Here is a 23,524-nt window from a genome sequence, read left to right as displayed (position 1 = left end):
CTTTTAGGCACCAGAAAGATTATAAGTGTTGAAAAGAGCCTCTACTCAGCTCCAACTGATTGTTGCCTTGTGGGAATGAGGCCCAATATTGCCAGATTATTAAAATAAGATGCCAGAAACCAGATTTATTTGTGAAATCTCCCCATTTTAAAATGTTAGTAACTTATTCTAAAAATTCTAAAACATCATGTTGGCTAAATAAAACATGCCTGAGCCATATATGACTTCTGATTCAAACTTTCTGCCCAGCCTAAGAATTCAAGCAACAACATATTTTACTGAAATAGATGTTGCATGATCTCTTAAAGTGTATAAGTTTTATTACTTAAATATATCTTTTCTCTTAACTGAAAAATCTGAAACACACAAACAGGCCAAGAATAACCATTCTGTTTCTAAGAAAAACGCTGTCGGTAAATAAGTGTACCTCGAAGGGAAATACAGAAGATTTTTATGTTTCATAAATCATTCCCAGTGGTTTCAATTTGGCATATAGCAGACTGGTGTCTGAGAAACTTTACCTGCCAAACTTCTTGGCTTTGGCACAGAAAGGGCCACAGGGCTCCCCCTTCCTTCAGGCCTCGGTATCGCTATTCCTTAGTGGCGAAGATTGATTTTTTTTTTTCTACAGATGGACTCAAAATTATCTCACTAAAAAGATGTGTTTGATTTTTTTTAAATTGGAAAGTTGTTACAAAGGGAGTGTAAGAAGGAAGGTAGTGGGAGTGTGTGAAACCTCTATGTCCAACCCCCAGAAACCTCAAAGCCTGCAGTGCAGATCCTCCTTTGGGTCCTGCCAGCCCTGGAAGCTGAGACCTCGCTCAAATCTGAAAAGCACTTTGGCCCTTGGCATCATAGATTTGCCTCCACATCAGTAGGGGTAAAAACAGTGATGATTTACAGGTGGTTGGTTGGTAGTTTTTTCCAAAGCTTTGATCCCATCAATGTATTTCTAAGGAAAATGTAAACTGTTTATACATTCTCTTAAACATCACAGTGAAAAACAAGTACCCGTATATGTGATAGGGTAGGCAGAGGGCTCCAGCAACTCTGTCCTTGGCAGAGGAGGCCCTTGGCCACACTGGTGAAAATGCCAGCTTCGCTTCTGCACAGATACCTATGTCGTGTCATCGCACTGGAGCACTGGTGGACCCCAACGGCAGGGCAGGGGGAGGGGATCTTTTTGAAATGTTTCCAGGAGCTCTGTCCAGCTGACTCTGTCTTCCAGCCTGGGAATGCTGCACAAAACTACAAGGGCATTGATGAAACCATGGATCTGTTGCCATTCTCTAGGGAAGACTTGGCTTGGAGTGTGGCTGCCTGGATTCGAAAATGTGTCCTTGATTCCATGGAATAATTCTTATAATTTTGCCTGGAAGAAGCCAGAGAATCAGACACATGAGGCTGCTCCAGGAAGTGCTTTTCCTTTAGTCTGAACTGTGGGAGCCCACTAGCCAAGCAATATTTTTAGAGGCTTAGATCCCTACCTCTGTCTAAAGAAAGAGTTGGGCCCTGACTAATAGAGATTACCTGTTACCATGCCCTCTGGTGCCACTGTTGGTCCCTGAGCTTGAAGGAGTGGTTTCAAGAGGTAGATCCAAGGGCTGGAAGGCAGGAGACCTGCATCTTCACACCAGCCCTGCAGCTGGCTTGTGGTGTGACCCTCAGTCCCTGATGCTGGGATATCAATTCCTCATTGGTAAATTGAGGAAGAGACCTCCCCTATGCCAGGTGAGAGCTGCGTTCCCCAGGGACATGGGCCCAGCCTCTGGGCTGCCTATACTGCCTCTGCCTGCACCCTCCTCCCTCACTGCTGCCTGGCCTCTTCTGCCCATACCCTGCACTCCATGGGGAACAAAGGACAGACCAAGGGCAATCATGCCTTACTTGGCAGTTTCCAAGAGTTTGACAGCCTCTTCATTTCTGCCTTGCTCCATAAACAGCAGGGCCAGCTCCAGCAGGGCATTTGGGATCAAGTAGTGGTCATATTTAATCCTCTTTTCACTGCAGGACAGAGGAAAACATGGCTTACAGGCTCTGCTCTTGAGACATCCTTCAGGCACGTCCTTCAGACTCCTCCTGAGCCTCTCCCCAGTGGCAGGATCCAACTCATGGTCTTGTGGGGTTTTCTGATCTGAATTCCAGTTTGGGAGGGTTCCCACTACCTAGCCCTAGAAAGGCTTAAGATTCCACAGCAAAGCCTTCCGATCCTCTGCACCTGGGGCCCCAAGTCCCTGACAGCCTATGGCTCATGTCATGTCCTTAGTTAGCCCACCCCCACCTCAGTCCCCAACCCCCCCTTTATTTCATCTGCAACCCTTTCCCTCTACAACCTCACCCAGGCAGGGAAGGACCTGACCACTGTCACCCAACCTCAGGTGTCTTTCCTGTATCCAGGCATTTGCACATGCTCTACCTACTCCACTTAAAACTCCTCCTTCCTTGCTTTCTCTGCCTGGTAAACTTCCCAATTTAAGTGGCATCCCTGGAAAGCCTTTCCTGGTATCTAGCATTATTAGGTTTAGGTCCCTCCTCCTGGCACCTGCTGTCCTCTGCTTTCCTCTAGCACAGCCCCTCACCATACCAGATTGAGTTGCCTGTAGCTGTCTGTCTCTCTAACATCTGCACTCCCCAAGGGCAGAGTTGATAAATTACAAACTCCAGGGGGCACCATTCACACGAAACTCATTACGAATGGCCTCCTGTAGTTGGGCAATCTGGTGGCCCTAGAGGACAACGTGGGAATGATCTGTGCCCAGCAAGGGTCCTGGCACAGGATAGACACTAGTACATGTGGAGCGAGTAGGGGTAGTCCAGAGTCAGGCACTGTGCATGTGTGCATGAGGAAAGAGAAGCCCAGAAAATGCTGCCCTGGAGCCACGGGCCCAGCAGCAGGCCATCTGGAGTGGGAGTGGCCACAGAGGCACTTACTTGGCAGAGATGCTCCTGAAATTCTCCTCGGCCTCCTGGACGCGGCCCAGATACTTCAGACACAGGCCTTTCAGCAGCTTCACCAAGCACTCATCATCCACTGAGTACTCATTCTCTGAGAATAGGGGAGTGAGGGAAGACGACAGGTTTGTTCATTTTTTCAGCAGTTACTCATGGAGCCCCTACTCTGTGCTGGGCCCTGGGGAGACAGAGGCGGCTCACACATGGTCCCCATCCTCAGGGAGCTCACATCTGGGGAGGAAAGACAGATACTGAGACGATGACAATACAGTGATACCAGGACTGATTGAAGGAAGCCCGGGGGTTGTGGGAGCCCAGAAGAGGCCCTGACCCTACCTGGGGGACAAGGGACAGCTTCTTGGAGGAGCTGCCACTGAAGCTCAGTCTGGAAAGGCAAAGGACAATTACCAGGGTAGAGAAGTGAGGAAGGACGTTTTTGGTAGAGGGAATCTTCAACTGTAAAGACCTGTGGTCTGACCCAGCCTGGCAGGTTCAAGGGCCTGGGGGTAGTCACCTGGGCCCTTTTCCAGCAACTCTTCAGTCTTGGTGATAATCTCAAGTATCCCGTCTGTGAGTTCCGGCTGCTTCCCAATCACAGCGTAGCCATTCCAAATGTACATCATTTCCTGGGGGCAGGGGAGCAAGTCAGTCCCAGCTTTCCTCCCCATTGGGGCCTCAAGTTTCCCCATCTGTAAAATGGGTAGCTCAGATCAGAAGATCACTAAAGGCCCTTCTAACTCTAGAAGTCTCAGCCCAGCCTTTGAAGCTGTGGACTTGAGGGAGTTATGGGGAGTCTTATCTCTTACTTACTATTGAGATCTCCCCTTACCCCAGTGAGAATTTAAGATGGACCCATATTCTCACTCTTCTGCTCATAGCTGCTGATAGTTTTCAGTTACTTTTCTGCTCATGGCTTCCTGGGGCACTACTCTGCTCTCTCCCAATCTCTCTGTGCCCACACTCTTCCCATTCTTTGAGGACCAGGTCATGCCCCACACTCTCCAGGGAGTCCTCCTCCTTGCTCCAGCTAATAGGGCCTCCTATATTGGAGGAACCGTAATTTACTTAAGCACTTCAGGAGCTTAAGACCATGTTACCTTCTCTCCTATTTCGCCAAGGCACTGAGCGTGAGTATCCATCTATGAAACATACCTGATGCCTTTTTTTGCCTTAACTGCCAGGAAGTTCAGAATACTAAATCAAATTTTCATTCTAGTAATTGTGTTAGCTTAGATTAGCATTTCCTAAACTATCAAACCAGGCAATGGATGTGAAAGTGACTTGTATACATAAAGTTCTAGAAAGACTTTTGTTATGTTCCAGGGAGGGATTTTAAGTTTAGACAAGGTTTTATCAAGTTGTTATATGGTCTCAAGTTAGCAAGTGTTCCATTAAAAGATTGTTCTGTGGCCAAATAAGTTAGGGAAAAACTGCATCTTCAAGCTTCTCCTTGGAGACCTACCATACAGATTAGCATATAAAGGCTCCAAGGTCTACGGTATATAAACTTTGTTTAGGCCAGTCTTTCCCAAATGTATTTAATCACAGAAATCATTTTATGCACAAATAACATTTTTCAGATTATAGTTTTGGAAATTCTCCCCTAAATTTCTCGTATAGTTGCTTCCCCTGCCCCCATTTGATAATTGCTTTGTTGTATATTTTAACCTGTAAAATAGCTCAGATTTTATTTAAAGATATTCAGGATACGAGCTCTAAATAAATTCTACATAAATATTGAACTTTTTGATTTCTAAAGTGTTTAACATGTTTTATCAGCTGATTCTCATAACTGCCCTATGAAATGGGCAAGGAATATATTATTATTTACATTAAGGGAAAGGGGGCCCTACACAGGGTCACACAATTAGTGAATAGCAGAGCCAGGTCTCTGAAGCAGCACCCTTTCTACCTTTCTGGCTGCCTTATTATTTGAATAACAAGGACTCTTAACTAGAAACTTCTCTGATGCCTGCTCAAATCATGCATGGAATTAGCATCAAAACCATGGTTCAGAATATGGGCTCTGGAACCAGACTACCTGGGTTCAAATTCTGGCTAACTCACTAGCTATGGGACTTGGACAAGTTATTTCATTTTTCTACTTACATCTTATCTACTTAGTAGATATTTTATCTTCCTCCTTATCTATTAGGCCTTATTATCCCCTTCTGTAAAATGGAGATGCCACCGGCACCTACTAAGAGGGTTGTTGTGAGGATCAAATGAGGCCATAGGCAATGGGTATAAGGAGCCTTGAACACAGCAAGTGCCCAATAACGATGCCAGCAATTGCTGTTATTTCAGAGTTGACTGTAATATAACATGGTCCCAGCCTCAGAAAATCTTGGTCCAGTGAGGGCGGGACACTGTAAACAACAATTCTAATCGTGTGACAAGACAGAAACAGGGTGGAAACACAAACAGCCAGGGGATGCCTCTGCCCGGGGACAGGGGTGTGGGGCTGTCTGGGGGGGCTGCTCTTTCTGCCTTGAGGTGCCTGCAGCCTACTCACCTGTCTCTCCACCCCCATCCCTAGTAGACCAGTGCTTTCTCAGAGGTTGAGGCAGGCTCCAGCTCATCTGTGTCCCCCACCCAGTACCAGGTGAATTGTGAAATCCTCTCCAGGCCCCTGAGGCATGAGGTCTTCTTCCCTCATCCACTTCCCCCGGGGCCAGTGGCTATATCCCTGGCTCTCAGCTCATCCCCACAATCCCAAACTGGAGTTCAGAGCCAGTCAAGACCCTCCTACCCACCAGAGCAGGGATGGGCAATGAGATAGGTTTGCGGGAGAGGTAGCGTCTGGACTTCCGGATGGCAAACTTCTCTGTAGGTAGAGATTTCCCAGCAATCTTGAGTTTCAGGCCCGGCACAGCTCTGTGGAAGAGATGAGGAGGGTGGGGAGAGGGCGAGAAAGTGCTAGGAAGGACAGAGTCCCCAGCCTCTGCTTGGCCCCTCTCTGGGCCTCAGTTTCACCATCTATATGATGAGAGTGTTGGACTCATAGCCTGTGGCTATGGCCTTATTTCACAGGCCCTGCCCCAAGACCCGAGCACTTCCTAGGGCTAGGCAAGGGGCTCCTCCGCAGCAGCGGGCGGAGGTGAGAATGTACACAAACCCCCCAGGCCTGCTCTGCCTTTTAGTTGTCCCTCTCTACTCCCAGCCCCCATTTCCTAAGGGCCCAGTGGAAGTCTGACCCTACTTTCACAGAGGAGATTAAAACTCATAAAGGGAAGGACCTGCCCAAGACCACACAGCACAAACCTTTCATTAACTTTGGCCACGTGAGTTGTGGCCTCCTCAGCTGTTCCCAAGGGTACGGTAAAATGTGGTATGCAGCTGGGCAAGCCTCCACATCTGGGGCCTCACCCACCCAGCTCCGCCTTACCCTCGATCCCTGCCATAATCGTGGGGGTATGGCTGTGACCTTCAGAACCTGAGCTGTCCAGGCCCAGCAAACAGCTGGACCTAGTTGTGAGGTCCCCCACCAAACACCTCCCCTGCTTATTCACTGTGGAACCTCTCTGGGCCTACTTTCTCATCCCTAAAATGGAGACAATGATATGAAAGGGAGAAGTTGTTACTCCCAAATATGCTCCTTAGGCATAAAGATTATTTTAGGCTGATTCTTTTTAAGAAACAGCAGACACACAAAAAGCTCTGAAAACCTAGTAGAAGTTACCTTTTTGTACGAGACATTTACATTTATAAGGGAAATCTCCATTTGTAAGGTTATCTCTCTCTGTACCAGGAAGAGGAGGATAACTAAATCTCTAGAAACTTATCAGTGGAGAAGGCAGAGACTTAAATCTGCGTAACAACCACATACCCTCTTTTACCTGAAAACCTCCCGCAACTGGCTCCCTATGCCCCCAGATCTTTTGTCCTTTAGCTGGAGATGCACTTAAGGTAATGGCTCGGGCCATTTCAGAGGGTTAGTTAGCTCAGTCTTCCTGAGTCTCTCCCACGTATACAGGAGTTAGTAAACTTCTGTTTGCTTTTCTCCTGTTAATCTTATTATGAGGGTCTCAGCCAAGAACCTAGAAGGATGGAGAAAAAATTACTCTTCCTCCCCCACAGATTCTTACCCTCACAGATCTTCTAGAAGAGTTACATTAAGATGGAGACACAAAGTTACTCAGTAAATGATAAACGCTCTGTGACTGTGACAGCCCAGGAAGCTAGGGTTACCTAGCATGTTGCATGTTGGGGCCAACCCTCACCATGACTGGAGGAAAGCCCTAGGCTCCATCCTCAGCCTGCCATGGCTGAGCCCTGCTCTAGGCCCTTTGCAGAAGGCAAACACAGTAGTGCAGATAAGAATAAAAACAGCCGCCATTTATTGGCTCCAGGCCCTACCCCAGGCTCTTTAAATCTGTCCTCTTTGATTCGCAGAACGACACTGCAGAGGCAGAGGTTGTTATTCCCATTTTACAGATCCTGAAATTGTCCAAGGTGACACAGCTAACAAATGGCAGAGGCTAGATTTTATCCTGTTTATGTAATTCCAACTCTGCTTTTCTGAGTAGATCAGGTTAACTCAGCAGAAGGAACCTCTCTGGACCTCAGTGTCCACATCTGTCCTACTCTGCAGGTGAAAGAGGTTCAGTGGAAAGAATGTTGACAAAACCACTTCTGTGAAAGAAAACCTCTGAATGGATTCAAAGGGCTCTCACAAGTGGCAGCAGGAGGCCCCCGGCTATGGGAGGGAAGGACAGGCACGTGGGGTGACTTTGGGGGAGTGTCAGGGAGACGACAACTCCACCACCTCCCTCAGCTCAGGCTGGCTGTGGGTAGGGCCTACGACGGGTTGCAACGGTCGGACCCACCTGAACAGCTCCACTTCGTCATCCCCGAACGGCTTGTAGTCCTCCTTCCCAAACATGCTGAGGTAGGCGGCCTTCATGTAGATGTAGGTGGCCTGTGTGAGGCAGAGCAACAGTCAGGTGTGAGCAGCCTGCCCTCCAATCGCAGTCCTGAACTGGCACCAGTACCTTACTGGAACCTCACTATGGCCCAGCATAGTAGCTGACATTATATTATCCCCAAGCCCCAGGGGAGAAACTGGGCGAGGAAGCCGAAGCAGCTTGAGGATTTGAGCTAGGAGTTAACTCCACGATGGGCCATGTCTAAGCAGCTGCCCTCTCCACTCTGAAGTAGCAGGGCAGACTCAAGCAACTAGAGGATGCACGGGGTGGTGCTGAGGATAGGATGGAGACACAAAGACGGGGCAGCACGGGCTGCAGGGAAGCAGCCACTTCAGACTGGGCCCTTGAACGCCGATGGGAAGACTCACAGAGACAGAAGAAGGACCTTCCAGGCAAGGGGAACAGCCTGATCAAAGCCGGGGAGGGCAGAGATGTGTGTACGTAGGATACAAATCACTAGCATAAAGCATGGGATGTATACAAGAAGAGGTGTGAGGCCAGAAGAATAAACAGGGCCCTGGGTCAGGGCTCAGCTCAGGGCCCCTTGGTGATACTGCCTTGCTGTGTGCCAGGCACTCTACATACATCACCTCACTTGATCCCAAAGACAATGCCAGAAAGGAATCTGTACCCCACCTCTACTTCCTGGGACAGCAGAGCTGCTAGGAGCAGAGCTGGGAGTGACCCCAGGTTTGTGTGGCTTCAAGGGTCTGCCCACTGGATCCACAGCTGCCACTGACAGCTGCCACAACCACCCCCCCACCCCCGGCCAAAGATCCATCCCTGAAAGCCGCTCCCCTTTGCCTGAAGTCCAGTGCCAGGGGAGTCTGGCTCTGTGCTGCCCTCCAGTGGCCAAGTCTTGAACCACAGCTCCTGCCACCTGGGGCAGCTACCCAGCCAACAAGTGTAGCGGATGGAGGAGGAAACGGAGCAGGACATCCTGGAGTCTAGTCTTAGGAGAGAGAAGGTGGGAAGCAACCTCCACCTGGGAGCCCCACCCTGCTGAAGCCCAGGGCTACTCCCAGTTCCAGTCTGCCCTCAGCACCGCAGTCTGCCCTTCACAACATGAGGAAAAGCTGGTCTTTGTGGGGTGTGCTGAGAAGAAGCTCCCCTCTGTGAAATCTGTTCCCCATCCCATCTGTAACCTCCCAGTGTCATCTGTGCCTTCTCCCTCTCCCCGGCCCTGGTAGTGAGCCACCAAGCCCTCATGATTTTACCTCCCATATAGCTCCGAAATCCCACTGGCCTTGCCCTAGCCCTCACCTCAATTATTGAACCAGCCTCCACAGCATCTCCCTGCTCCGGGCCACCAGGGATGTCTTTCTGCTGTCCTAGTTCACATGGTTTCCTAACTGATCTCCTGCTCCCCTCCTGGCCCTGCAAGCCATTTTCCACACCACCTGCCACTCTGACCTTTTAGAAGCAGATCACATCAGTCCCTCCTAGACATCGTCTCACGGTATCCCATCGCACTTAGGAGAACATCCAAATGCCCTGTCATGGCCTGCGAGACCCTGTGTGGTCCGCCCCGTTTCCTCTCCAGTTCCCCTCCACTGTTGCCCCCTCACTCGTTATCACTCTAGCCACACTGGCCTCCGGGCTGCTTCCAGAACACATCAACTCACGGCTTCAGCTTCCTCCCCCTCTTGCCCTAATATCTACCAACGCCCTCTGCCTGGACTGTTCTTCACGGAGATGTCCACATGGCTTGCTCCTTCACTTCATTATGGTGTCTTCTCATAAAAACCTCCCCTGACCACACTGTTCATCACGCCCTGCACCCGTACCTGACCCGATTTTTCTTCATCGCACTTGCTGGAACCTGACGTTATCTTACACTGTACATCATCTATTTGTGTGTTTCTTGTCTCTCTCTCTTCCCACTAGAACATGAGCCTTGAGGGGACCTTTGCTTGGTTCATTTGTGTATGTCCTGCCCTAGAACAGGACCTGGCGTGTGAGCGTGCCCAGCGACTGCAGGAGGGATTTCTTAAAAGCACAAATCTAAGCCACAAGCATGGGCTCCCCCACTGTCAGACTGAAGCCCAAACAGCCACTCAGGGCCCTTGTGACCGGCTTTTCTGGCTCCTCCTCTTCTGGCCACTCTTCCCCATCACTCCTGGAACTCACCTCAGGCCTTTGCCTGTGCTGTCCCTCTGCCTGGGATGCCATTGTCCTTTCTCTGCCAGGCTCGTCTGCTGGCTTCCTCTAAGAGCCTTCTCCTACTCCCCCGGGACAGCGCACCCTCACTGAGTCCACAGGAATTAGGATGGACGCAGTGACCTAGAGTTGTGAGACCCATGGACATCCAAGTTACCAGGGGATGTTATGGGGCCACACTGACGGAAAACTGCAGTCACCTTCCCTGATGGGACTCCTGTCTCCCAGAGTTATCTGTTTGCCTACTGAGTCCACATATTTATTTTGCTGGATTATTCTACCAGGCTCTGTGATGTCAGACAGTCCTTGTCCTCAAGAAGCTTACAACGAGTGGCTTAGAGGGGGACGGTCCCTCCACAGTCCCTCTGCACTCCCACCCACAAACCCTATGCCCCTGCAGTTCTCTCGGTTTGGGGAGAGAACTTCCACTTTCTCCCCTCTGCCACCCTAATTCCTCCTCCTTCAAGGTTCAGTTCAGACATCTCCTTTTCCAGAAGCCTTCCTTGTCCCCTTGGCTGGGCTGCCCAGGGATGCCTCTGAGCTCCCCTCGGATTCCCCCGTTACAGCACTGAGCACACAGTTGTCACCATCTGGTTTCTGGTCACCCAAGCTGCGAGTACTGCGGGAAACGTGACGGGCCCAAAGGGACGACTCGGCATAGTACAGGCAGGGAAGAATGCTGAGCAGAGGGATCGGCACGTATGGCAGTGGCCACAGGCCAACTTCCTAGAGCTGGAAGTTGGTGGACTCCGGTGGCCAAGTGCTGGAGATTAGGGATGAATGAAGCCCCAGAACTCGGGGTGCCACAACCCCTACTTTCACAGGAAACCCTTCTGAGGAAAGTGTTGCAGAGAAAGAGGGGCTGACCTCCCCAAAGTCACAGAGCTGGAGACTGAGCCAAGTCAGGAAGCCAGACTCCCTGACACCTGGAGGCCTCATCCTCCCTCTGCTCCTCACAGCAGCTGTGTGGCCCAGCAATGTCACACACCCTCTCTAAGCCTCAGTGCCCCTCCTGGGCCTGACGGAGATAACGCCTGGGCACACAGAGCTCCGTGAAAGCCCACTCCTCCTGCGGGCCCCACCTGCCCACACCCAGAGAGCTCCCTTTCAGCTTGGGCCCCAGGTAGGGGGACTGAAAAGGGACTTTCATGCAGAGGTGGGGGAGAGATGAGAAATAGGGATTTAAGGTCATTGAGACATAAGTGCTATGGCTCTGACACTACCAGATGCTCTGTGATGATCTAGATGACTCTAAGACCCTTGGTTCGGAAGTCTGTGCTATGGTTACTATGATGATAACGCCTGATACTTATTTCATCACTTACCATGATGTTATAAGCTATAAGATGCTGCGCTGAGCATCTGTTTTGTTTCGTTTTGCCTACATGGCATCTCTTTAATGCCCACCCCCATCCACACTTATTCTGGGGCATCACCTCATTTTTCTTCTGGGGAACCACCCATCTTCTACTCCCAATCCATGAGGGGTCCTCCCACCCCTGTTTCCAGGCATTGACTTGTGATCTATGCCAGACCAATGAGGTTCTATCCAGGGACTCTGGTTGAAACCAAAGGGAAGATGTGAGTTAGGGGCAGGCAGCCCATAGCCACCCTGCTGGCAAATGGAGGGAACCTGCCTGTACGACAAAGATGTCATAGAGGAGAGCACAGTCCCAGGTGGAAAAAACAAGCCCAGACGACATAATATGAATTGCTGAATTCAGCCCTACCTGAAGTCAGATGTGCCTAGAATTTTCGGTTATATGAACCAATGAGCCTCTTATGTTTACACCCGCATAGTCAGGTACTATGTCCACTAGCTCCATGTGACTTTTTACATTTAAGTTAGTTAAAATGGAATAAAATTGAAGACATCCAGTTTCCCAATTGCAGTAGGCACATTTCGAGTGCTCGGTGTGCACGTATGCCTAGGGGCTACCACATTGGACAGTACAGAAATAGAGCATTTCCGGGACTTCCCTGGCGGCGCAGTGGTTAAGAATCCGCCTGCCAATGCAGGGGACACGGGTTCGAGCCCTGGTCCGGGAAGATCCCACATGCCATGGAGCAACTAAGCCTGTGCACCACAACTACTGAGCCTGTGTGCCACAACTACTGAGCCCACATGCCACAACTACTGAAGCCCGCGCACCTAGAGCCCGTGCTCCGCAACAAGAGAAGCCCGCACACCACAACGAAGAGTAGCCCCCGCTCGCCGCAGCTAGAGAAAGACCACGCACAGCAACGAAGAACCAACGCAGCCAAAAATAAATCAATAAATTAATTACAAAAAAAGAAATAGAGCATTTCCACGGTAATGGAAATTTCTGTTGGGCGACACTCATATAGACCATGTGAGTCACAACACACTTTTGTCCCTTGTGACTAAAAATCTCGACACACTCTAGTTTTAAAGGTCATCTGTTCCTCATGGTCTTTAGTTTTTTCCAACCCTGGGGCCTGGTAGAATTTGTGGTTTTGGTTAAATTCCAGCTGAGACATCTGCGTTCAGTTAGGGGTTTGGCCCTTGCTCTGGGGGCTCATGGCCAGTGTGGGTTGGCCTGGTCCCCCCGTGCCCCCAGCACATGGTGTCAGCCCACCTTGGACCAGGAGTTCTCCTTGCTGAGCAGGTCTGCGTAGAAGTAGGCCATCTTCCACTGGCCCTTGTAGGTGAAGCACCACATCAGCTCCCAGTAGCACATGTGGTGGAACTGCTTCCAGTGCTGCTGGGCCTCGCAGCACTCCTCGAACCGCCGGATGGCCTGTGGGAACCTTCCGGTCAGCCTCGGTGGGTGTCCCCTGGCCCGCCCCCGCCCCGCTCTCTGCACCCTCTGTCCCCGTCCAGCTCCACAGTAGCCCCAGCCTCCTGCCGTGCACAGCGGCCCAGCCCTGTGCCAGGCTCAGGGAGGGGGCGAGGGGCAGCATCAGGGAGACAGGAGTTGTGGCCTCCAGTCCTGGTTCTACCGCCTAAGTCTTACACGACCTTGGGCCCAGTTACTGCCCCTCCTGGGGACTCTGGTCTTGCAGCACAAAATGAAAGGGTGGGACAGAGCTATAATAGAGGGATAACAGGCAGTGGAAAGTACTAATCTTACAGTGATATAACGTCTATGCCTCAGAGCAAATTCCAAAGGTTCCAGAAGCCCCCACGAAGTGACCTGGACCTGGGGCATCTGTCCTGTTGCCTGAGGAACCACAGCCAGGACCAGCGGGAGACGCCAGAACTCCAGGTCACGGAGTCCGTCCTGGGCCTTGGTTTAATGCTGGGGATTCTGCCCGGACCGTGACCCGCCCCTCTCTCACCCCTTCGACGGCTCCCTCCCACCTACAGAGCCCAGACTCCTTAGCCAGACCCTCAAGGTGCCCGCTTCAGCCCCTGGCACCAGGTTCCAGCCTGTCGCCCTGCCCTGGACAGCGGGTCTTCCCACCTTTCTGCCTTACTCAAGGATGCAGTAGCCTTCCATCTCCCGTTCAAATTCTACTCACCACAAATGCCAACTCCTCCCTTGTCTTCCCAGACTGCCTCAGTTGGAAGTGCCTCTCCTGCCCCCGCTCTCCCGTAAGTCCTCTCTCGGGGCCCTCCTCCCAGTCTGCCCTGTCCCTGAGTTCGTCTGTGTGTATCTGTCTTCCTACTGGCCTGGGAGACCCGAGGGCCCTCCAGCACCAGCTCCGACCCCCATTACTCACCGCGTCAACATTGCCTTTAATGGCTTCAATCCGCCCCGCAAAGAACAGGAAGATGGCGCCCTGCAACAACACGCATGTGGGTCCGTGTGGGTCCACAAGGCACACGTGGGCTGGGAGTATCTGCCAGGAGGTAGGGCTCACCTTAGGGTATCGCTTCAGGTAGGGTCTCAAGAGCTTCTCTGCCTCCACGATGTTGACGTTCCCAGTGCCTGAAGGAGGTGGGGGGACAATAGGACACGTCACCATCCTCCCTGGTGATCCGCCTCCCAGCAACCTACCAGGGGCTTCTCAGGGTCTCCGTTTCCCCTCTGTGAAATGGGGATGATAACTCTTCTATCTCCAGGGTGATGTGAGGATTGAATTAGACAGTACAGCCTACAGCATCCTCACACCCTCTCTGAGGTGGGCATGACCCACCCCCATTTCACAGATGAGAAAACTGGGGCTGGAACCCAGTCACACTGTGAGGAAGTGAGTGGTCAGCAGGCCAGGCCCCAGGACAGTTGACTCGGCTCTGCTGTTTCTGGTTTCAGTGCCCCATCCCCAGTCCTGGGGGCCCGAGCAGGGTCTGCAGCCCCTTGCCCTCTCACCCCCTGCCCTTAGAGCCCACCAAAGCCCAGAGGCCCCAGCACTCGCCCCAAGCTCACTCCTACCGAGCACAAAGGTGAGGAAGGTGTGGTAGCACAGCAGCAGCATGACACAGAGCACGGCGCGGAAGCTGTGCCCCGATGCCCCCTCCTCCAGCTGCCGCAGCCCGTAGTCCTGGAGGAAAGACGGGGACTGGCTGAGGCCAGCAAGGCCTGAGCTCCCCAGGGTCCTCCGTGGGACCCAGGGAGGGGGGGAGGGGCCTGGGAGGTCACTGGACAGGTGTGAGGGCAACGCTGCCACAGAAGAGACCAGAGAGTGCTGGACTCCGAGTCTGGAGCCCTGGAGGCCGGGTCAGCTGCTCCCAGGCTGTGCAACCTCGAACAAGGGGCTGCCCCTCTCAGTGCCTCAGCCATCTTCCTGAGGGCAGGGGACACCGCTGCCACAGCCAGGGCAAAGGCGTGGGTGTCCCCTGTCTCCTCAGTAGCCCCTTCCCCATTCCCCCCTTTATTCACTTGCTCAGTCCCCATAGTGGGCACGAAAGCCCTGAGTAGCCCCACGTCTGGTGGGGGAGTAGGAATGACAAGGAGGCAGATAATCCTAACCACAGGCTCAGGGCACAGACAGGGCTTTCGTGAGATTGCTCAGTTCTTGTATTAATTGTTATGATTATGTTCTGATCGTGCCACATAATTCGGGTTTTCTGTGTAGTAATGTTTCCTTTAAATAAATTTAAGTAAAAAATATGAATCACATTTGAGAAAAATGATACATAAGTAATAATACAGAGGTGTGTGGACATGGCAAAAATCAGGAAGGGCTGGAGAAAGTCCAAGTTGGAGAAACATTGACCTGATGTAAAAAAAAAAAAAAAAAAAAGCCCCTTGTTTTACAAAACAAAGAGGCCCAGAGGAGGGCGGGCCTTGCTCAGACTCACAGGGAGAAGGGGATGAGGCTGGACTGACCCAGGGCCCCTGACTTCCAGGTTAATGCTTCTTGTACCACATCAGGCCTCCTCCACCAGGGAGCCCTCCCTGATCTGCTACCTGGCACTCAGATTCCTGCCCTCAGTAAAGCCTCTGGGTGCTTGAGTCCTCTGGTTTCCACCTCAAGGCCCAATGCACAGTAGGGCTTCCCTTGGGCATCTCCCAGACCAGAAAATGGTCCCAAGGGAAGGGACTTGCTCAAGGTCTTCTGAGGGGAGAAGGACCAGGTTCCTGCCACCTGCCAGGCTCAGAGAATATGGTCCCAGGCCCCTGAAGGACCCCAGGAGCTGCTGTTCACACCCATCCTTACCCGAGAGCCTCTCTACCCTGGGAAGGGCCTGGCAGGGATCAATGGCCTCATTTGCAGGAGAGGAGACTGAGGTCCAGAGAGGTCTGAGCCTTGTCCAGGGCCACACACTGAGGGGGGCTGAGCCAGGACTGGCACTCAGGCCCCGCAGCCCCTCAGCCTCACCCTGTTCAGCTGAGCTCCAGCCCTGGGGCTGAGCAGGTTGAGATCCCCAGAAGGAAGGTGGTTACCTTGTTTCCTGAAAACCCCACGAACTCTAGCAGCCGCAGGATCCTGGTAGGAAGCATGGACAGCGTCTGCAGGAAGAGGCAGGTGGACACGTGAAGGGGTGGGGGCTGACCCTCCCAATCTCCAAGTCTCCAGAGTCCTGGGGGTAATCCCAGAGGTGCAGGCCCTGTCTCTGGAATGCCCATGAGGAGGCCCTAGGTTTCTGAAAGCCAGCTTCCCCAGATAGAGGCACTACAGAGTGACAATTAGGAGCCGACTGCGTCTAAATCCTAGTCTCACCACTCCCAGCTCGGGCAGCTACATTTCCTCTCTCTGCCTCAGTTTCCTCATCTGTAAAATGGGAATAATAATAGCCCCTACCAGATGGATCAAAATAATATATGTGAAGCACATAATAGGGCCTGCACCTAGCAGTTAGCTATTGATATTACACTGAATCCCTACTTTGTAACAGGGGCTCTGTCATTGCATTTGATCCTCAGTACAGTCCTGCAAAGAAGGGATCACTAACCCCTTTCAACAGACGGAGAAACAAGGCACAGATAAGTGACAGGATATGTCCGAGGCACCACAGCTCATCAGAGGTGGAGCCGGTTCTCGAACCGCAGCCAGTCCAGCTACAACCTGCTGAAGTACCTGATGCACTTGGCAGCTGGTATCTCCCAGCACTTGGGCCGGGATCACTGCTCCCATTTTACACAGGGGAAATCTGGAACCCAGAGAGGGGTAGGGACCCCCATCAGAACAGGCTTTGCCTAGAGGGGAGAGAGCCACCCCCTGCCACACTCACACTTTTGGGTAAGTCCCTGGCCACCCAGGGCCAGAAGTCTGAATCGTCAGAGAGCAGCTCCTCCTTCCAGGAGCAGGCATAATTCTTTCTTCTGAGCCTCCCTGCCTCAGCTCACTGTTCCCTCTGCCTAGAATGCCCTTCCTGCCTGGAAAACGTCCTCCGCTTATGGATCCTTCCAGATCCAGCTCAAATATTATCCCCTCTGTGAAACCTTCCCGGGCTCCCCCAGGAAGGCGTCCTGGCTCTCTGTTCCCTGTGGGTCGTCAGCTGTTTCCAGGCCTGTCTCCCTCCCTGCCACTGGTCAATGTTTAACCAGCAGCCCTCCGGGGAGGAAAAGGCCCTGATGTATTGTGTTTGTCAGTTTCTGGTGCTGTAAACGCTGCCACTGTAGTGGATTTCAAGCTTTCAACTTGCCTTGGGAAGAAACGCCACGGCCAGCCCCCATCTCCACCCCAGCTGTGAGCCCGCAGGCTGGCCACGTGTCTGCTTCATCACTGGGGCGTGGGATAGTAGCTCGGCAGAGACCATGGGTAGGGCAGGGATGTGCAGGGGAGATTAATCTTGAACCCAGACACTGTGGATGTGGGAAGGGCATGCCCACTCACCAGGTTGAAGGCTCCCACACCGAGCTTCACTCCTCCTTCAAAGTGCCTGTGGTTCTCTCCCTTGCAGTACTGTGAGGACTGCACGAGGCTGTCTAGCTCCCTGCGGAGGGATGCAAAGTCTGTTTCAGCCACATGTGGGGGGCTGGGTCCTCTTCCAGCTGGGCCCAAGTTGCCCCTATACTCCTAGCTGATCTCAGAACTCCCTGGCGGTGGTAACCGTCTGGCAATCCGGAGAGCTGATATTCGAGGAATTTCTAGCCCCATCTCCCATCGTAATGACACACCACTTGCTCTTGAATTTCAGCTATATCAGCCCTAGCACACCCGCCTTGTCCAACATCTAGGCATTTGCTCGTGCTCTGCATTCTGTCTAGAACAGTTTCTCAACCTCGGCACTACTAGTATTTTAGGCTGGATAACCGGATAATTTCTTTGTTCAGGTGGGGGCGGGAGGCCGTCCTGTGCATCCTGGGGTGCTCAGCAGCAGCCCTGGCCTCTACCCACTAGATGCCAGCAGCAACCTCCCCCAGTATGACAATCAAAATGTCTCCAGACACAGCCAAACATCTCGTGGGAGGAAAAACCGCCCCCAGTTGGGAACCACTGGGTTAACTCCAACACCGCCTCCTTGAGGAAGTCTTCCTGGAGTCTCTTGGTTGGAATCCAACCCTCTTTCTTCTGGTCACCAATAGCTCAGAGTCCATATCCCAGTCTGTCTGGGGCAGGACAGGGGCTTTAAAGATGTACCTGCCTCCCTTCCAGGCCACGAGCATCTTGAGGGCATTTGCTCAGCAAACACGGACTAAGGTTTCTCTGTGCCAAGCACCGGAGGACAGCAGGGAGCAAAGCCATCAAGCTGCTGTCCTCACAACTCTCCCGCTCTTAGAGACAGACCCCTATCGAGTCACTGTGAGGATGAAGAGGAACCCTGGAGCCTGGCCTAGTTTGGGGTTCTGGGAAGGTTTCCTCAAGGAGCTGACATTTGAGCTGAAAACTGAGTGATGAAGAGTTAGCCTGGCACAAAGTGTTCCTGGCAGAGAGGACAGTGTGTCCCAGGGCCCTCAGGTAGAAATCTGGCATGTTTGAAAACCTGAGGGAAGGCCCAAATGTCTGAGGCACAGTGGGACGGGAGCTACGGCTAGGAGGACAGGGGGACCTCCCAGGAATGATTCGGCAGGACCCAGGAATTTATTCTAAGAGCAAGAAGGGGTCTCAGGAGTTGGCAGGGACTGACTGACCTGACAAGGTTTGTGCTTTGAAAACATCACTCTGGCAGCTGGTAGGGAGACTACAAGGGCCAGAACACAGTCTGGTTTCCCTGAACAATTCCAGCAGGACCCACAAAGCAGTGTGGTGTCCATATACTGCATGGTGTGCTATACCCCAGTAGTACCTGGAAATCAAACTCACCATCTCTCTGCAGGGAAATAGTCACATTAAGTGGGGAAAATAAAGATGATAGTCTCAAGTCAATTCAAGTCAACTTTTAATGGAAAAGGAGTTTCAATGCCAAAATTGGGGCAGTGGGGAGGGTTAATTATTTTCAGAGCTTTTCTGATTTTGGAATTGTAGGTAAGGATTGCGGGACCACATTGGGCAGAAGTGCTCTGGACTGAGTCTTCAGTCTTTGCTCCATAAACACGGCCTACGTGTGGCCCAGTGCTGAGATGGCATGGAAATAATCTGGCTCTCGAGGAGCTCCCAGTTTGGAGAGGTGGTGTGTATTATGTAAGCATCATCCCTGTGTACTGGAGGGTTCAAGGAAGGCTTCATGGGGAAAGCGGCATTTGGACGGGGCCTTTACGGATGTGTAGGAGTCCTGCTGCTATTCTCAAAATGACTGTTCCTGTGTCTTTCTCCCACCCCCACCAGACCGAGCTGTTTGTACAGAACATGTGCCTTGTTTTCCCCTAGCTCAGGGTCAGGCACAGAGTCTGCTCTCAGGGGGACCAAATGAACGGATACACCCAGGGGAATAATATTCCAGAAAACTGAAGTCCTGAGGGTACAGAAATCTATCTGAGGTCACATAGCATTCTAGGTTTCCTGCCTCCAGCCAGTGCCCTCTACCTCCCACAAAGCAGCCTGAGGGACACAGGGCAGTAGATGCTGTGGCCTCAGGCCCCCCAGGCCAGCCCCACTCACTTGTAGGTCTGGTAGCTGTTTCGAACTTTGATGCCACCCTTGATGAAGCTCACCATGTTCTCGTCCTGCAGGGGGGAGAGATGCTAAGAGCCGGGCCTGGGTGGGTAGCCACAGGCTTGAGAGGGATCATACAAGGCTCTGGATACTGCCTGGTCCTCCCTGGGCCCAGCTTTATGAGAGGCCCCACATGGGTGGGGTCAGAGGCCTCCCCACTCTACCCCTGGTACTTGAGATAAGGGTCTTGCTTGCCAAACAAGACCTCCACAATGCCCAGGGCTCAACCACAACCTCCTGTAGCAGGCTCATATGTACATATACTATGTGCGTGGAGAGAGGCCTGGAGGAGATGCTCCCACCGGTTAACAGGGGCGGAACTGTGGGGAAGGAAGGGAGACGTTCATTTTTTGATTGCTTGTGTTTTTTTACAACAAGCAGGTATTTATCACATTTGTAATTTAAAGCGCCAGTACCTGGGGACTTCCCTGGCGGTCCAGTGATTATGACTCCGTGCTTCCACTAGAGGGGGCACAGGTTCGAACCCTGGTTGGGGAACTAAGATCCTGCATGCCACACAGTACAGCCAAAAAAAAAAAAGCACCAATACCTACAGTCCACCTGACAGTTCCACTCCCAGGTATACACCCAAGAGAAATGGATGAACATCTTCAAGAATGCTCACAGAATCACGGTTCATAGCAGCCAAGAACCGGAAACAACCCAGATATCCTTCAGCAGGATAATGGATAAACAAACTGGTATATTCATAGAAGGCAGTATTACACTGCCACGTACAGTTGGGTGAAGAAAGCAAGTCCCACACAGCTTGAGGCCTTAAGAAGCTCAAAGGCAACTAAAACATAACAATGTGCTGTTCAGACATGAATAGGAAGCCGAGAAAACCATTTTTAAAAAATAGGGCGGGGGGGGGCTTCCCTGGTGGTGCAGTAGTTGAGAGTCCGCCTGCCGATGCAGGGGACACGGGTTCGTGCCCCGGTCCGGGAAGATCCCACATGCCGCGGAGCGGCTGGGCCCGTGAGCCGTGGCCGCTGAGCCTGCGCGTCCGGAGTCTGTGCTCCGCAACGGGAGAGGCCACAACAGTGAGAGGCCCGTGTACCGGAAAAAAAAAAAAAAAATAGGGCGGGTGATGATAAATACAAACTCTAGGTAGTGGTTTCCCCTGGAGGAAGGGAGGCAGAGGGCAAGGAGATGTGCCAGCAGGGTTCTGTTCTCCAGTTGGGTGGGGGGTTCGTGGGTGATTATTATGTGTAATAATAGGGTAAACAAACAACGGAAATAAAAGGCCAGTCATGGTGCAATTATTACAGTGATCCCAACGAAGAATTCAGATTAATCCAATTCTAATCATCCGAGGTCCAAAAAGACAGAAAAATCACTAACAAAAATAAACAGTACCCCAACAATAAAATTTATATGTGCCTCTCCACCCCAGTACACCTATTTACATGACGATTATATTTTATAATTATAATCCAGGCTTTTTGGTAAAATCATGACGTGATGGTTCTCATAATTTCCACTGTGGTGAGGAGCATAGGCTCTGAGTTGGCCAGACCTGGTTCAAATCCCAGCTCCGCCATTTGCTAACCATGTGACCCTGAGAAAGCGGTTCCTCCCCCACTAATCCTCCCCATCATAGGCCTGGGAGGTGCTGATTAAATAATACATAGAAATGTAGGTAAAAACAAACATGCAGGGGCTTCCCTGGTGGCGCAGTGGTTGAGAATCTGCCTGCTAATGCAGGGGACACGGGTTCAAGCCCTGGTATGGGAGGATCCCACATGCCGCGGAGCAACTAGGCCTGTGAGCCACAACTACTGAGCCTGCACGTCTGGAGCCTGTGCTCCGCAACAAGAGAGGCCGCGATAGTGAGAGGCCCGCGCACCGCGATGAAGAGTGGCCCCCGCTTGCCACAACTAGAGAAAGCCCTCACACAGAAACGAAGACCCAACACAGCAAAAATAAATTAATAAACTCCTACCCCTAACATCTTAAAAAAAAAAAAACACGCAATGTGTATACGGTATGTAAAAACAACATGCCTGTAATGTACATACAAAGCCTGGTATGTTGCAGGTTCTACAAGTCAAGTTTTTGAATAAATCATGTTTGATTCATTCAGACTAGTGTGCTGAATGAATCAAACGTAAAGCAGGCTCTGTCACCCCTGTGACATGAAAACAGCAGGGAAGCAGCAGTCACGAGGTGGAAGCACATCCTGGTAGTGGGTGGGAACGCGTGTGCTCCGTGTGGAGGGGTAAGGCCCATCACCTCTGCCACTGAGCCTGCCCAGGGCCAGGAGTGTTGGGGTGACGGAGCCTCAGTCCTCGCCTCAACCCCAAGGGGCTGGGCATGGCTGCTCTAGACCCTTCAGGCTAAGACGTGGTGACCCATCTTCTGAAACCCCCAGGCTGCTTGTACAAGAAGAGGGTTCCTACCTGCAGGAAGGTCAGGGCTGCTCTCTGCAGCAGGCACTCTGCGTAGCAGACCTCAGCGTGGATTTCCACTGCAGGGAGAAAACCAAAGCCCTGCGGCCTCCTGGGACTCTTGGCAGGAGGCTTGGGCCAAATCCTCCTCACCCCACTTCCCAAAAGGCAAAGGGAGCCTGAGTCAGCACCTGCCTGCCACCTCCCGAATCCCCATCACCAGGTTACCTGGTGGCAGGCACCATTGCCCTGAATTAGCTCACACCCCCGACCCCACCCCCGAGAATGTCAGCACAGGGCCCTGGGCCTTGTTCTCTTGTCTTCCGGGCGTCACTGCAGGTGCTGTGCACCAACACCCCTACAGTGCTGGGATGAATGGATAAACCCAGGGAAGCCGCAGGCTGCAGGAGTAAGGAAGGAGAACGAACACAGCCCGAGGAGTCAGGAAAGACTTCCAGAAGAAGACACCTGAGTTGGGCTATTTGAGTTGAACATGGGATGGAAGGATGAGGCAGGAAGAGCTTTCTCGGCAGAGGCCCAGGAAAGCCAAACAACTCAGGTGCCTGGGGGACAGCTGAGCCACAGAAGGTTAAAATGGGGTGGAGCAGGGAGAGATTTAGGGGACAGGGAAAGATGAGGGGCAGAAGTCTGGCTGTAAAGGGTCTTAAACACTGGTGGAGGCCTGCAGATTTGGTCCTGTGGGCAGCAGGGAGCCATGGAAGGTAGGAAGGAGAGAGTGGCACCATCACAAGCACTGTTTTGCACTGGAACCTTCAAAGGGCTCTCGAGGTGGGGAGGGCCATTTGCCCCTGCACTAAAGGGCCCCAAATTGCTTATGGTTGGCTGCTGCTGTCTCCAGGACTGCCACATGTGGTCATGGCACAAAGATGCCACATGGCTCTGGCGGCCCAGACCTTCTCTTCCACGGCCCCCAGCTGTTTCATCTCAGTGTGTCAGCCTCTAGGACCACATTCCCCGCAGGAGCACGTGAGATCACTAAGATAATTAAACCAGTAGACCTAACTGCACACACAGTCCTAAGCCCACACTGGCCTGAGGAGCAAAGTGCATGGACCTTGTGACAGCATTTTCTTACCCAATTTCCAGCAGGTAATACTGTCAGGTAAGTGAATCTCACCTGCTCCCCCGCCCTCACCACCCCACCCCCACCCCCGCCACCTGAGACCAGTCCTCAAAAGGCCCCAGGTCTGACCCATCTGTGTCCCAGTGTCTAGGGCAGGGCCCGGCCCCCTGGGTGACAACTGGGAGGACACCTGTCCCTTCCCATCCCTTCCTGGGCCTGGAACCGGGCTGCCTGGCGTCAGCAGAGTTGAGAGCACATCCCAGATGCCACACCTTCCGTGAATTGGTCCATAGTGGGGCGGTGCAACAGGTTGTTGAAGGAATCTGTTACAGAGGACTTCCTCCGGTGCCTGAAGAGGAAAATGGGATCTCAGGTCATTCAGGGAGGGTGAGCGAGGGGCCCGTGTGCCTCCAACAGCATCTCCTGCCCCTCCTGTAGGACTCCACACACTAAACTCCTGGCAACTCCCCCCAGTCCAGGCCTTCTCACACCCTTGCCCCTGCTGTTGCCTCTGCATGGAGCCCCCTCCCCCGCCCGCTCTACCCTGGCCAGTTCCTAGTCACCCTACAGGACCCAGCTCTGGCATCACCTCCTCCAGGATGCCTTTCCTGCTCCTCCGGCTG

General features: G+C 52.3%; 1 protein-coding gene across 5 annotated transcripts in view; it reads right to left on the bottom strand.

Annotated features, from left to right (window-relative positions):
- Nucleotides 1-433: 433 nt before the first annotated feature.
- Nucleotides 434-23,524, bottom strand: part of TTC39A (tetratricopeptide repeat domain 39A) — a gene marked incomplete at its 5' end in the record, with an annotated part of 52,291 nt that continues 29,200 nt past the window's right edge. For 3 of the 5 annotated variants that reach the window (XM_082658711.1, XM_082658710.1, XM_082658712.1), the window contains 15 exons: nucleotides 434-1,372; nucleotides 1,888-2,004; nucleotides 2,932-3,046; nucleotides 3,467-3,578; nucleotides 5,709-5,829; nucleotides 7,782-7,873; nucleotides 12,641-12,802; nucleotides 13,728-13,787; nucleotides 13,869-13,936; nucleotides 14,381-14,489; nucleotides 15,836-15,901; nucleotides 17,229-17,328; nucleotides 19,374-19,438; nucleotides 21,830-21,897; nucleotides 23,174-23,250. In XM_082658711.1, the coding sequence (XP_082514837.1) occupies nucleotides 1,249-1,372; nucleotides 1,888-2,004; nucleotides 2,932-3,046; nucleotides 3,467-3,578; nucleotides 5,709-5,829; nucleotides 7,782-7,873; nucleotides 12,641-12,802; nucleotides 13,728-13,787; nucleotides 13,869-13,936; nucleotides 14,381-14,489; nucleotides 15,836-15,901; nucleotides 17,229-17,328; nucleotides 19,374-19,438; nucleotides 21,830-21,897; nucleotides 23,174-23,250 (1,456 nt within the window). In that variant the 3' untranslated portion in view covers nucleotides 434-1,248. Of the gene's footprint in view, nucleotides 1,373-1,887; nucleotides 2,005-2,931; nucleotides 3,047-3,418; nucleotides 3,621-5,708; nucleotides 5,830-7,781; nucleotides 7,874-12,640; nucleotides 12,803-13,727; nucleotides 13,788-13,868; nucleotides 13,937-14,380; nucleotides 14,490-15,835; nucleotides 15,902-17,228; nucleotides 17,329-19,373; nucleotides 19,439-21,829; nucleotides 21,898-23,173; nucleotides 23,251-23,524 lie in introns of all 5 variants that reach the window. The other 2 variants (XM_082658713.1, XM_082658709.1) reach the window with 2 other exon arrangements.

This window comes from Grampus griseus (genome assembly GCF_964374135.1).
Source record: "Grampus griseus genome assembly, chromosome: 1".
NCBI lineage: Eukaryota > Metazoa > Chordata > Mammalia > Artiodactyla > Delphinidae > Grampus > Grampus griseus.
The sequence above is the reverse complement of the archived record's forward strand: the minus strand, read 5'-3'. Positions and strand labels throughout refer to the sequence as shown.